The sequence below is a fragment of the Pinus tabuliformis genome, chromosome 9 (genome assembly GCF_031772625.1).
Source record: "Pinus tabuliformis cultivar Carrire ecotype Pingquan chromosome 9, CPIR1, whole genome shotgun sequence".
Lineage (NCBI taxonomy): Eukaryota > Viridiplantae > Streptophyta > Pinopsida > Pinales > Pinaceae > Pinus > Pinus tabuliformis.
Window position 1 is genome coordinate 1225445025 of NC_142307.1, and position 15701 is coordinate 1225460725.

The 15701-nt window shown below is 38.3% G+C and overlaps 1 protein-coding gene across 1 annotated transcript; it reads right to left on the reverse strand.

Annotated features, from left to right (window-relative positions):
* Positions 1 to 641: 641 nt before the first annotated feature.
* Positions 642 to 8454, reverse strand: LOC149152952 (uncharacterized). The gene is made up of 3 exons (XM_089443646.1): positions 7008 to 8454; positions 4783 to 6236; positions 642 to 776 (listed from the first exon to the last, which is right to left on the reverse strand). The coding sequence occupies exons 1-3, from the start codon at positions 8452 to 8454 to the stop codon at positions 642 to 644; spliced, it is 3036 nt and encodes a 1011-aa protein (XP_089299772.1).
* Positions 8455 to 15701: the final 7247 nt, after the last annotated feature.

Consider the following 15701-nt stretch of genomic DNA (forward strand, 5'->3'; position numbering starts at 1 on the left):
TGGCCGGAAAGCGGCGACTGGTAGATGAGTATCACAACTGCGTGAAGAAGCTTCAGAGACGGGAGATCGGTTCCATCGGCAACAGGCCTTCAACAGCACTAATGCGCAAGAAAAATTCCGGAATTTTCAGCTGCAGGCAAACTACGGGTCTACATCAGCCAGATCCTTAGAGTTGAACCGTTTACATGGTTTCAGTGCTCTAATCCAACCACTAAGCCAGAGACCAAGCAACTTAAATCAACGCTAAAAATCTGCACATGTGAGGGCGTTAAATATCTGTCAATGTGTCAACAAAATCATGTACAAAAACCACAGGTAAGCCACAGGCATATACAAAGGATAAATAATTTTCCTAGATTGAGTGTCTGAATGGAAAATTCGATTTCCGAATCTAAAATTTAGGAGAATTAAAGCATTTTACAAAAGAATACCGACCTGTAGATGAAGAATCCCTGTCAACCAGAGAAGGAGCCAAACCTCAGAATGATAGCGTGGGGTTGTTTGGCCAAGAGCTCCATGCTTGGAAGAAAATGATTAGGGTAATTATTACTCGAATTATGCATGTAAGTCAACAAAATTGCAAATTGCAGCAAAGACAGTCATGCCCTATATAATAGACGGCGAGGGTTCAAGTCCCCTGTCTACACACACCTAAATTCGTTGTCGATGACTGATTCATCCTTATTTTCAAATTCTGTATTCTTGATTCTTTGAACCCCACTATGTATTCGTACGAGTCTTATAACAATTTCCAAATCTGCTAAATCCCAGCATGCCTGTAAACATATTCATGGTGATGACATCTAGCTTGACAGATTACGTATATGCATAGATTGCCTGACAGAGGGACTTCAATATGCAGTAATCTAGTTGTGTGACGCTTTGGTGACAGAATGAATACAAACACAAAGCAATCTGTACGTTAAAAGAGAAGGAACATAACTTAAAACTTAAAATTTCCATGACTACCTTACTTATAAACAAGATGATACACTTCTCTAAAAATAGTAATGTGTTTCCTGGCCCTTGAAAGATGAACTCCAAAATTTCAAAGCGAAAAATAGTTATCATGGAAGTTATTTGCCATAAACATGTACCCATAATGAGTTTCTCGTCTTGAATATCGAAAAAGAAAAAAAAAAATAGTCCAGTTTCTCTTCTTAATACAGCTCTAATAGCCAACTCAGAAAAACTGCCAGGTATGGTCATAAACTTAACTGATAAAATCAAGATGCAGAGTTGCTCTGACAATGGCCTTCCAAATGAGCATGGCCATATTTTTGAGATCGCTTGAACATCAATCAAGTGATAGCCGACAGATAGATATTGAATAAAGACAAGATACAGAACAAAATCTATCATCGATATTTTAATTTGTATTCTAAGTCATAACACTTATAAATAATAACCAAAGCCAATAAAAAGTTGAAATAGGAAAATTTACGGCATAGTGAGGGTTTGTAGAAAAATATGCGCTTCCTAGAAGTAATCAACCTGTAACTTTAAAATAAGTCAAGTTAAAAATTCCAACACATAATTTTTTTTTTCTCTAAGATGCCCATAGGCCCTAAGGGTTGAGCCAAAGCTATGATACCATACGTAACAGAAAAATAAATGAAATTGCTTATTAGAAAAAGATGCTGACAAATAATCTTATCTCTATGTTACCTGTGATCACGATTTGTGAGATGACAAGAAGGTTGTGGGGACGACTCTCCACCCAACCGTAGGCTCAATTGTGCAAGAAGTATGCTACAACTGGCCACCCCCGAGCCTCAATCAACGTACTACTGCCAGTGTTCCTAAGTCTTAGTATACCATTCTCCCAAGAGAATGAAAGATAGAATCTTGGAATGATAGAATGCCAGAATGCCTCCCATCTTCCTCACCATCTATTAAATAGAACAAAACATTGGAAGGGGAACCACATGCACACACTCCATGTGTCTGCATGCAACTTTTTTCTTGTTTTATTTCTTTACTTTTCTTTTGATTTTTAGCTTTCTTGTTTTATTTCCTTCTTTCTGATACTTTTCTTGTTTTATTTCGATTTATTCTTATTTAGAGCTTTAATATGGTTATTTCTATTTTTTATTTTATTTATTTATTTATTTTTATATAATTTTTAATATCATTTATTATTTAACACTTCTGATTTATTATTTTTATTATTTATTGTTAAGTGATTCATTATTTTTATTGTTAATTATTAATTATTATTTATTATTAAGGGGAGGGATAATACATACTCTCCCACTTTAAGGAACTTCGTCCCGAAGTTAAGTTGAATTATTTATTATTTATTAACTTCATGTTGCCAACACCCTCTGCTGAAGTAGTATAACCAGCAGGCATCGAAAGTCCCCAACACCTCAGGAAATCTCAAGGAATCTCTATCCTTTTTCCCACTTTCGGCACCAAGCTAAGCCTGACCCGGTCTGTATCCTAGTCCAAGGCTAGCCCCAAGGCTCGCGCCTGACTTAGACCTCATCTGCCCCAAGGCAGGCATCCGATCCGGTACTCAATGACCCCGGGCATCTGGCAAGGCTGGCCCACTCCCTCCACAACTACTAAGGCGCGCAGCCCCAGGCATCGAAGTCCTTTACATCCCTTCCATACTTCGGCATCCCAATCCAATAATAGGCACCAAGCCTAGAACATTAGGCACTTGGCCTCCTCAAGATGGTCCCATAGCTCTTCTAGAGCTATCCATCAAGAATGAAATTGCTTAATAGAAAAAGATGCTGACAAATAATCTTATCTCTATGTTACCTGTGATCACGATTTGCGAGATGACAACAAGGTTGTGGGGACGACTCTCCACCCAACCATAGGCTCAATTGTGCAAGAAATATGCTACAACTGGCCACCCCCGAGCCTCAATCAACATACTACTGCCATTGTTCCTAAGTCTTAGTATACCATTCTCCCAAGAGAATGAAAGATAGAATCTCGGAATGATAGAGTGCCGGAATGCCTCCCATCTTCCTCACCATCTATTAAATAGAACAAAACATTGGAAGGGGAACCACATGCACACACTCCATGTGTCTGCATGCAACTTTTTTCTTGTTTTATTTCTTTACTTTTCTTGTGATTTTTAGCTTTCTTGTTTTATTTCCTTCTTTTTGATACTTTTATTGTTTTATTTCGATTTATTCTTATTTAGAGCTTTAATATGGTTATTTCTATTTATTTATTTATTTTTATTATTTTTATTATTTATTTATTTTTATATAATTTTTAATATCATTTATTATTTAACACTTATGATTTATTATTTTTATTATTTATTATTAAGTGATTCATTATTTTTATTGTTAATTATTATTTATTATTTATTATTTATTATTTATTATTAAGGGGAGGGATATTACATACTCTCCCACTTTAAGGAACTTCGTCCCGAAGTTAAGTTGAATTATTTATTATTTATTATTTATTAACTTCATGTTGCCAACACCCTCTGCTGAAGTAGTATAACCAGCAGGCATCGAAAGTCCCCAACACCCCGGGAAATCTCAAGGAATCTCTGTCCTTTTTCCCACTTTCGGCACCAGGCTAAGCCTGACCCGGTCTGTATCCTAGTCCAAGGCTGGCCCCTAGGCTCACGCCTGACTTAGACCTCATCTACCCCAAGGCAGACATCCGATCCGATACTCAATGACCCCGCGCATCTGGCAAGGCTGGCCCACTCCCTCCACAACTACTAAGGCACACAGCCCCAGGCATCGAAGTCATTTACATCCCTTCCAGACTTCGGCATCCCAATCCAATAATAGGCACCAAGCCTAGAACATTAGGCACTTGGCCTCCTCAAGATGGTCCCATAGCTCTTCTAGAGCTATCCATCAAGAGCTATACACAAGACAAAGGACCACTGGCATATGTAGTGTTGATTGAGTTTGTCCCTAGCCCATATGATGTTACTTATTCTCCCTCGTGCGTATGGGCTCACACGAGATCATCAAATAAACCGGCCCTCTTGGCCCATCATCATACTTCAACATGCAACCAATGCATTTGATATACCATCATAGTATCATAGAAATTGCATTCATCATAGTTAATCGCAAATACATGCTTCATCTCATGAAATACTATCATAGGTTATAACATCACATACCTATTCATCATGTAGTAAATGAATATGTTAATATACCTTGTCATAACATCATAATCATAAGGATACATCATCGCTACAAGAACCACATGTGCATCATTATTCCTTTACCATTATACTCACATCTTAACAGTTAATTAAACTAAACGGAAATCATAGTGTATGTATCATAAAGTTTAAACAATAAAACATGATTTAGATTCTCCATAAAAGTATCTGTTTTAGCTAAGGAGCACTATTCACCACACATTTTAATCAAGTAAATAAGGAAAGTCTTGAAAAATAACAGCTGCATCCTCCCAGGTAGCTGACCCTGGGCTATATTGGTCCCATTGGACCTTGACTTGCTCGAACTCACGGTTCTTGAGTCGACGAATCCGGCGGTCCAGTATACAGAATGGTTCGACTTGAAGGGCTCCTTCCTCGGAAACCTACAATTTTTCAAATTTCAAAACATGGGATGGGTCGGGTACATATTTTCTAAGCATAGAAACATGAAACACATTATGCATCCTTCTTAGATGGAAAGGCAGCTCAAGCTTGTAAGCAACTGGTCGAATCCTCTCTAGGATCTTGAATGGCCCAACAAATCTAGGCGATAGCTTTGTTCCTTTACCCATCCTAAAGGGACTTTTAAAAGGTTTGATTCTAATGAAAACTTGGCTTCCTTCCTCAAAGTTTCTATCAATTCTCTTTGCATCATCATAACTTTTTTGGCGATCCCTGGCTTCTTTTAGTCTCTGCTTAATTGTGGCCATTTGTTCTTCCATTTCTTGGAGCATTTCAGGTCCCAACATGACCCGGTCCTCTAATCGATCCCAACTTAACGGAGTAGGACATGGTCTTCCATACAAGATTTCGAAGGGAGCTTCCTGTATTGAACTGTGGTAACTATTGTTGTAGGCAAACTCTACTAAGGGAAGGTATTTCTCCCATTGGTTTTGTTGATCCATGACATACATTCTTATCATGTCCTCCAATACTTGGTTTACTCTTTCTGTTTGACCATCTGTCTCTGGGTGATACGCTGTACTAAAATTCAGTTGTGTTCCCATAGATTGTAATAGACTTTTCCAAAATCTGGAAGTAAAACGTGCGTCTCTATCAGATATTATATTTTGTGGTACTCCATGAAGGCGAATTATTTCTTTTAGGAAAATTTGAGCGATAGCTGATGCTTCAAAGGTGGTCTTGACTGGAATGAAGTGAGCACTCTTAGTTAATTTATCAACCACAACCATAATACAGTCATGCCTCTGGGACGTCATAGGTAAGCCTCCAACAAAATCCATTGAAACAACTTCCCACTTAGTTTCTGGTATATCATGGGGTTGTAAAAGTCCTGCCGGATGACGATGTTCAGCTTTAACCTGTTGACATTCTAAACATCGAGCCATAAACATTGTTATATCCTTTTTCATTCCTGTCCAGAAAAATAGTTGTTTTAAGTCTGCATACATTTTCTGGACTCCTGGATGTGCAGCGTATGGAGCTTGATGGGCTTCCTTGATTATTAATTTCCGAAGATCATCATCTTCTGGGACATAAATCCTACCATTATATCGTAGCAGTCCATCATTGTCTAAGGTGTATTCCTCCCACTTGGTTGCCACAGGTACCTCTTCTTGTAAGGCAAATTTTATTTGTTGGTAATGTGGGTCTCCTACTAGCTGATTTAGAATCCGGCTACTCAAGTCTATCTTTAATGTCGACATTGAATGAAGTCTAGGTCTTCTGCTTAAAGCATCTACCACTTTGTTTGCTTTTCCATTAATATAGGATATCTTGAAATCATAATCACTAAATAGCTCACTCCAGCGTCGTTGTCGAGCATTAAGATCCTTTTGTGTGAAGATATACTCAAGACTTTTATGATCTGTTCTAAACTCAAATTGACACCCCATTAGATAATGTCTCCACAATTTCAAGGCCATTACAACCACTGCTAATTCCATATCATGAGTTGCATAATTGATTTCATGGTTCTTAAGTTTTCGAGAAGCATAAGCGATAACCCCTTCATCTTGCATCAAGACTGCACCTAATCCTTCTTCTGATGCATTCGTGCATATCAGAAAGTCCTTGTCCATGTCAGGTACTTTTAATATTGGGGCTGTTGTTAGTCGATGCTTTAGCTCATTAAATGCTTTCTCACACTCACTTGTCCATTCAAACTTAAACCCTTTCCTTTGGAGGCGGGTGATGGGATTAGATATCTGCGAGAACCTTTATACAAACCTTCTATAGTAGCCGGCCAATCCCATAAAGCTACGTACTTCCTTGACATTCCGGGGAGAGGGCCAAGTCATTATAGTTTCTACCTTACTGTAATCAACTGCAATGCCTTTGCCACTAATGGTATGGCCTAGATATTGAATTTACTTTTCAAAGAAGGAACATTTAGAAAGTTTTCCATATAGCTTATGTTCCCTAAGGCATTGTAGTACCAACCTCAAGTGTTCGAGATGCTCTTTCTCATTACGAGAGTAAATGAGGATGTCATCCAAGAAAACTTGGACAAAACGGTCCAGATATTTTCGAAAGACACTATTCATCAAGTTCATGAAGGCTGTTGGGGCATTAGTCAAACCAAATGGCATAACAATGAACTCATAGTGTCCATAGCGCGTTATGAATGCCGTTTTAGGTATGTCTTCCTCCTTGATTCTTAGCTGATGATAACCTGACCGTAAGTCTATCTTGGAGAATATTGAAGCTCCTTTTAGTTGGTCAAAGAGGTCATCGATCCGAGGCATGGGATACCTATTTCGAATGGTGGCCTTGTTTAGATCTCGGTAATTAATACATAACCTAAGAGTTCCATCCTTCTTCTTTACAAAAATTATTGGTGCACCCCAAGGTGACACACTGGGTCTTATAAAACCTTGTTCAAGAAGTTCTTTGAGCTGTATACTCAATTCATTAAGCTTTGGAACAGTCATTCGATAAGGTGCTTTGGATATGGGTTCCACTTCTGGTTTCAAGGTTATGGAGAAATCAATTTCTCGAACTGGAGGCAAACCTGGTAACTCTGGAGGAAATACATCTGCAAATTCAAAACGTAGTGGGTGCAATTTATCTGAGGACTTCTCATTGGTAGGAACCATTTCTACCGCATAAATCTTGCACCCTTTCCTCATACACTTATTAACTTTCTTGGCTGATATGAGGCGTAATGTAACACCACGTCTAATCCCTTTTATTACCTTAGTTTCTCCTTGGTCATTTTTTATGAGGACTGTCTTATTATAACAATCCAGTATAGCTTTATGGGGTTCAAGCCAATCCATTCCCACGATTAAGTCATATGTTCCGAGAGTTGTACTATATAGATTCATCTTGGTATCACACCCCCCAATGTTAACACTACAATCTCTTACCATTGACCCTATTGATTGCTGAGAGCTTGACGCCATTTCAACCATTCTAAAGTTACTTTGCTCATGAGTTGTCAATCCACATCTAAGTATTGTTGAAGGTGAAATAAAACTATCAGTAGCACCTGGATCAATTAACACAGGTAGAGGAATGTTATTGATCATACCTGCAGATTCTACTACAGTAGCTTGGTGCTCAGCCTGGCGATGGTTTGTAGCTGCATGAATTCGATGTGGGTTTTGTGGTCTTTCTCCTTTTGCCTTGTATTCCTGTTGTTTAATCCCTGTTTGATAGCTTGGACAATCTTTTCTATAATGTGGACCTTTACAATGCCAACATTCTACTTGTGCTTGCTTCTCACGTTGTACTTGTCCTTGGTCACCAAATCTTCTACTCCTCCCATTAATCAAGTAGGGTTGACCCTTATGTCCCCTTGGAGGCGGTCGAGAAGTTGTGCTAGCGATTCGAGAAATAGTGTTTTGTCTTCCTTGGAATCTATATGGCTGCCCCCCTGGTTTATTCAGCCTCATTGCGGAATGCTCCTTCCCTGAACTTTCATCAACTACCATTTGTTTCTTCATATTGATTTTCCTCAAGACTTGTTTGGCTAAACTAGTGGTTGTTGCCATAGTGGTGGGTTTCCACATGGCGACTTCTGCTCGGACTAAGGGGTCGAGTCCATGTAAGAATCTTTCAGCTTGACGTCTATCATCAACCATATAGTACACATGATGGACCAACGAATAAAATTCAGCTTCATAGTCCTCGATAGATCTACCATTCTGTCGTACTTCATGGAAAGCTCCTACTTGTTGGTGTTTGTACTCCTGTGATAGGTACCTAGTTCGGAAGGCTTCCTCAAACATTTCCCATGTAACTTGTACTGGGGTGACTTGCATCTTTGTTTCTTCATTTACCCACCATAATAACGCATCTCCTTTTAGTAGACTCATTGATATCTAGGTTTTTTCCGTAGAAGTGTATGCCTTAAAACTAAGTGCTCTTTTGACAGCCATTACCCATGCTTCCGCTTTTGAACCCCCTTCTAGACCCGTAAACTCTGGTAATTTGGATTTTTGGACTTCTTTCATAATATCAAGTGTTGCTTGTCCATCTTTGACATTGAGTTGAGAATTTAGATCTTGTCTATGTTTTTGTTCCAATTCCTTTTGCACATTTCCTTGATCTCGTCCTTGGCTTGAGACCCAGTCCTTAAAGATATTGGTCATTTCTCCAAGGGAATGTAATATAGCTTGCTCAACCGGGGTTCCTATCGCTGAAGTGGCGGGAGGTGGTGTTTCTACTCCGAGGTTGTTTCGGGTTCGCCTTCGACGTTTAGGAGCCATGATCTACCCTGTAATATTCAGTGGATTTACACATTACCCTTATGCCAAAAGTTACAATAAATTTAGAATATGTTTAACTTTAAAATATCCATTCAGTACTCAATTGAAGTATAATACTTAAACCATAATTGATCACACATTCCGAAGTATATAAAAAAACATGGAGTTTATGAGTTCATCAATAATCACAATGTTGTAGTATAGGCCTTAAAACTTTAGAGGATTGGATCCATGTAAAATAAAACAAAATTCGAAGGAGTAAATCATTATATGTCACGATAATACTAATTCTGCAGATTCATGACTTTAAGTATCTGTTTATGCAATCATTACTTAAAAATACACGTAAGAAAATTTATGAATCAAGCATAAAAATTATTCCACACCATAAAGAAAGACATTGCCACCCGACCCAGAACTGGATCGGATGACTGGGAAGGTTATTCCTTCCCAAAACAAAAATAATCATTTTATTAATTATATGGTCTACTTGCAAGCGCACCTGAAAAGGCAACACCATTTTGAATCCCTTATTTACAATACATTTAGCCATAGAATTATTAGTGATGCATTATAAAATGGTCCAGCTCATGAATTCTCGTTGTAGATCTTTCAAGTCTTGACCCGAGCATGTAGCATATTAAACATTATGGGAAATCTGGTATGCTAGAGGAAGCCATTGATATATTTTTTATAGAATTCCAAAATTCAATTGCAGGCGAACCGCTAGTTTCTCGCAAATTTGAAACAGACACTACCCTGCCCTTTCAGCAGGGCCTGCCGTTACAGATTTTTACTGTAATTGCAGCTCGGGCAGTCATTAAATCTATTGAGAACCCTTGCTAAATCAAGGGGTTATGTTCGGAGGCAGTATTTGTTGAGATTTAGACGAAAGAGAGAATGGACGGAAAGAAAAATTTTGCGAGTCCGCGGCCAAGTTTTGGCCGTCTCGTGGTGGCCGGAAAGCGGCGACGGGTAGATGAGTATCACAACTGCGTGAAGAAGCTTCAGAGATGTGAGATCGATTCCATCGGCAACAGGCCCTCAACAGCACTAATGCGCAGGAAAAATTCCAGAATTTTCAGCTGCAGGTGAACTACGGGTCTACATCAGCCAAAGCCTTAGAGTTGAACCGTTTACATGGTTTCAGTGCTCTAATCCAACCACTAAGCCAAAGACCAAGCAAATTAAATCAGCGCTAAAAATCTGCACATGTGAGGGCATTAAATATCTGCCAATGTGTCAACAAAATCATGTACAAAAACCACAGGTAAATCATAGGCATATACAGAGGATAAATAATTTTCCTAGATTGAGTGTCTGAATGGCAAATTCGATTTCCGAATCTAAAATTTAGGAGAATTAAAGCATTTTACAAAAGAATACCGACCTGTAGATGAAGAATCCCTGTCAACCAGAGAAGGAGCCAAACCTCAGAATGATAGCGTGGGGTTGTTTGGCCAAGAGCTCCATGCTCGGAAGAAAATGATTAGGGTAATTATTACTCGAATTATGCATGTAAGTCAACAAAATTGCAAATTGCAGCAAAGACAGTCATGCCCTATATAATAGACGGCGAGGGTTCAAGTCCCCTGTCTACACACACCTAAATTCGTTGTCGATGACTGATTCATCCTTATTTTCAAATTCTGTATTCTTGATTCTTTTAACCCCACTATGTATTTGTACGAGTATTATAACAATTTCCAAATCCGCTAAATCCCAGCATGCCTGTAAACATATTCATGGTGATGACATCTAGCTTGACAGATTATGTATATGCATAGATTGCCTGACAGAGGGACTTCAATATGCAGTAATCTAGTTGTGTGACGCTTTGGTGACAGAATGAATACAAACACAAAGCAATCTGTACGTTAAAAGAGAAGGAAAATAACTTAAAACTTAAAAGTTCCATGACTACCTTACTTATAAACAAGATAATACACTTCTCTAAAAATAGTAATGTGTTTCCTGGCTCTTGAAAGATGAACTCCAAAATTTCAAAGCGAAAAATAGTTATCATGGAAGTTATTTGCCATAAACATGTACCAGTGTTCACCTAAATACAATAGTGTTCGCTTTATTCAATTTCATGAAAAGAATCTCTTCTCACTATTAGTGGAAAAGCTGAATTTAAATGCGAATAGAAGGAAGAAACAGAGGAAAATCAAGGGTAAGTACATACCATAATCCAAAGCTTGCCTCAAGATAATACTATGGAATTTCCTTATGTACCCATAATGAGTTTCTCGTCTTGAATATCGAAAAAAAATAAAAAATAGTCCAGTTTCTCTTCTTAATACAGCTCTAATAGCCAACTCAGAAAAACTGCCAGGTATGGTCATAAACTTAACTGATAAAATCAAGCTGCAGAGTTGCTCTGACAATGGCCTTCCAAATGAGCATGGCCATATTTTTGAGATCGCTTGAACATCAATCAAGTGATAGCCGACAGATAGATATTGAATAAAGACAAGATACAGAACAAAATCTATCATCGATATTTTAATTTGTATTCTAAGTCATAACACTTATAAATAATAACCAAAGCCAATAAAAAGTTAAAATAAGAAAATTTACGGCATAGTGAGGGTTTGTAGAAAAATATGCGCTTCCTGGAAGTAATCAACCTGTAACTTTAAAACAAGTCAAGTTAAAAATTCCAACACATAAATTTGTTTTTCTCTAAGATGCCCATAGGCCCTAAGGGTTGAGCCAAAGCTCTGATACCTTATGTAACAGAAAAATAAATGAAATTGCTTAATAGAAAAAGATGCTGACAAATAATCTTATCTCTATGTTACCTGTGATCACGATTTGCGAGATGACAACAAGGTTGTGGGGACGACTCTCCACCGAACCGTAAGCTCAATTGTGCAAGAAGTATGCTACAATTGGCCACACCCGAGCCTCAATCAACGTACTACTGCCAGTGTTCCTAAGTCTTAGTATACCATTCTCCCAAGAGAATGAAAGATAGAATCTCGGAATGATAGAATGCCGGAATGCCTACCATCTTCCTCACCATCTATTAAATAGAAGAAAATATTGGAAGGGGAACCACATGCACACACTCCATGTGTTTGCATGCAACTTTTTTCTTGTTTTATTTCTTTACTTTTCTTTTGATTTTTAGCTTTCTTGTTTTATTTCCTTCTTTTTGATACTTTTCTTGTTTTATTTCGATTTATTCTTATTTAGAGCTTTAATATGGTTATTTCTATTTTTTTTTTATTATTATTATTTTTATTATTTATTTCTTTTTATATAATTTTTAATATCATTTATTATTTAACACTTACGATTTATTATTTATTATTAAGTGATTCATTATTTTTATTGTTAATTATTAATTATTAATTATTATTTATTATTTATTATTTATTATTAAGGGGAGGGATATTACATACTCTCCCACTTTAAGGAACTTCGTTCCGAAGTTAAGTTGAATTATTTATTATTTATTAACTTCATGTTGCCAACACCCTCTGCTGAAGTAGTATAACCAGCAGGCATCGAAAGTCCCCAACACCCCGAGAAATCTCAAGGAATATCTGTCCTTTTTCCCACTTTCGGCACCAGGCTAAGCCTGACCTTGTCTGTATCCTAGTCCAAGGCTGGCCCCAAGGCTCGTGCCTGACTTAGACCTCATCTGCCCCAAGGCAGGCATCCGATCCGGTACTCAATGACCCCGGGCATCTGCAAGGCTGGCCCACTCCCTCCACAACTACTAAGGCGCACAACCCCAGGCATCGAAGTCCTTTACATCCCTTACAGACTTCGGCATCCCAATCCAATAATAGGCACCAAGCCTAGAACATCAGGCACTTGGCCTCCTCAAGATGGTCCCATAGCTCTTCTAGAGCTATCCATCAAGAGCTATACACAAGACAAAGGATCACTGGCATATGTAGTGTTGATTGAGTTTGTCCCCAGCCCATATGATGTTACTTATTCTCCCTCGTGCGTATGGGCTCACACAAGATCATCAAATAAACCGGCCCTCTCGGCCCATCATCATACTTCAACATGCAACCAATGCATTAGATATACCATCATAGTATCATAGAAATTTCATTCATCATAGTTAATCGCAAATACATGCTTCATCTCATGAAATACTATCATAAGTTATAACATAGCGTACCTATTCATCATGTAGTAAATGAATATGTTAATATACCTTGTCATAACATCATAATCATAAGGATACATCATCGCTATAAGAACCACATGTGCATCATTATTCCTTTACCATTATACTCACATCTTAACAGTTAATTAAACTAAACGGAAATCATAGTGTATGTATCATAAAGTTTAAAAAATAAAACATGATTTAGATTCTCCATAAAAGTATCTGTTTTAGCTAAGGAGCACTATTCACCACACATTTTAATCAAGTAAATAAGGAAAGTCTTGAAAAATAACAGCTGCATCCTCCCAAGTAGCTGACCCTGGGCTATATTGGTCCCATTGGACCTTGACTTGCTCGAACTCACGGTTCCTGAGTCGATGAATCCGGTGGTCCAGTATACAGAATGGTTCGACTTGAAGGGCTCCTTCCTCGGAAACCTGCAATTTTTCAAATTTCAAAACATGGGTTGGGTCGGGTACATATTTTCTAAGCATAGAAACATGAAAAACATTATGCATCCTTCTTAGATGGAAAGGCAGCTCAAGCTTGTAAGCAACTGGTCCAATCCTCTCTAGGATCTTGAATGGCCCAACAAATCTAGGCGATAACTTTGTTCCTTTACCCATCCTAAAGGGACTTTTAAAAGGTTTGATTCTAATGAAAACTTGGCTTCCTTCCTCAAAGTTTCTATCAATTCTCTTTGCATCAGCATAACTTTTTTGGCGATCCCAGGCTTCTTTTAGTCTCTGCTTAATTGTGGCCATTTGTTCTTCCATTTCTTGGAGCATTTCATGTCCCAACATGACCCGGTCCTCTAATCGATCCCAACTTAACGGAGTACGACATGGTCTTCCATACAAGATTTCGAAGGGAGCTGCCTGTATTGAACTATGGTAACTATTGTTGTAGGCAAACTCTACTAAGGGAAGGTATTTCTCCCATTGGTTTTGTTGATCCATGACATACATTCTTAGCATGTCCTCCAATACTTGGTTTACTCTTTCTGTTTGACCATCTGTCTCTGGGTGATACGCTGTACTAAAATTCAGTTGTGTTCCCATAGATTGTAATAGACTTATCCAAAATCTGGGAGTAAAACGTGCGTCTCTATCAAATATTATCTTTCGTGGTACTCCATGAAGGCGAATTATTTCTTTCAGGAAAATTTGAGCGATAACTGATGCTTCAAAGGTGGTCTTGACTGGAATGAAGTGAGCACTCTTAGTTAATTTATCAACCACAACCATAATACAGTCATGTCTCTGGGACGTCATAGGTAAGCCTCCAACAAAATCCATTGAAACAACTTCCCACTTGGTTTCTGGTATATCATGGGGTTGTAAAAGTCCTGCCGGATGACGATGTTCAGCTTTAACCCGTTGACATTCTAAACATCGAGCCACAAACATTGTTATATCCTTTTTCATTCCTATCCAGAAAAATAGTTGTTTTAAGTCTGCATACATTTTCTAGACTCCTGGATGTGCAGTGTATGGAGCTTGATGGGCTTCCTTGATTATTAGATTCCGAAGATCATCATCTTCTGGGACATAAATCCTACCCTTATATCGTAGCAGTCCATCATTGTCTAAGGTGTATTCCTCCCACTTGGTTGCCACATGTACCTCTTCTTGTAAGGCAAATTTTATTTGTTGGTAATGTGGGTCTCCTACTAGATGATTTAGAATCCGGCTCCTCAAGTCTATCTTTAATGCCGACATTGAATGAAGTCTAGGTCTCCTGCTGAAAGCATTTGCCACTTTGTTTTCTTTTACCTTAATATAGGATATCTTGAAATCATAATCACTAAATAGCTCACTCCAGCGTCGTTGTCGAGCATTAAGATCCTTTTGTGTGAAGATATACTCAAGACTTTTATGATCTATTCTTAACTCAAATTGACGCCCCATTAGATAATGTCTCCACAATTTCAAGGCCATTACAACCGCTGCTAATTCCAGATCATGAGTTGCATAATTGATTTCATGGTTCTTAAGTTTTCAAGAAGCATAAGCGATAACCCATTCATCTTGCATCAATACTGCACCTAATCCTTCTTCTGATGCATCCATGCATACTAGAAAGTCCTTGTCCATGTCAGGGACTTTTAATATTGGGGCTGTTGTTAGTCGATGCTTTATCTCATTAAATGCTTTCTCACACTCACTTGTCCATTCAAACTTAACCCCTTTCCTTTGGAGGCGGGTGACAGGATTAGATATCTGCGAGAACCTTTATACAAACCTTCTATAGTAGCCGGCCAATCCCATAAAGCTACGTACTTCCTTGACATTCCGGGGAGAGGGCCAAGTCATTATAGTTTCTACCTTACTGTAATCAACTGCAATGCCTTTGCCACTAATGGTATGGACTAGATATTGAATTTCCTTTTCAAAGAAGGAACATTTAGAAAGTTTTCCATATAGCTTATGTTCCCTAAGGCATTGTAGTACCAACCTCAAGTGTTCGAGATGCTCTTTCTCATTACGAGAGTAAATGAGGATGTCATCCAAGAAAACTTCGACAAAGCGGTCCAGATATTTTCGAAAGACACTATTCATCAAGTTCATGAAGGCTGTTGGGGCATTAGTCAAACCAAATGGCATAACAATGAACTCATAGTGTCCATAGTGCGTTCTGAATGTCGTTTTAGGTATGTCTTCCTCCTTGATTCTTAGCTGATGATAACCTGACCGTAAGTCTATCTTGGAGA

Bases quoted from the DNA above. Each gene is read 5' to 3' on its own strand.
- LOC149152952 (XM_089443646.1), bottom strand. From the start codon at position 8,454: ATGAGTCTACTAAAAGGAGATGCGTTATTATGGTGGGTAAATGAAGAA. The intron at 6,237-7,007 runs GTTTTATAAGAC...GACTAACAACAG, and splicing joins CAAAGAACTTCTTGAACAAG to CCCCAATATTAAAAGTACCT. The intron at 777-4,782 runs GTTTTCATTAGA...ATATGTTTACAG, and splicing joins ACTTTGAGGAAGGAAGCCAA to GCATGCTGGGATTTAGCAGA.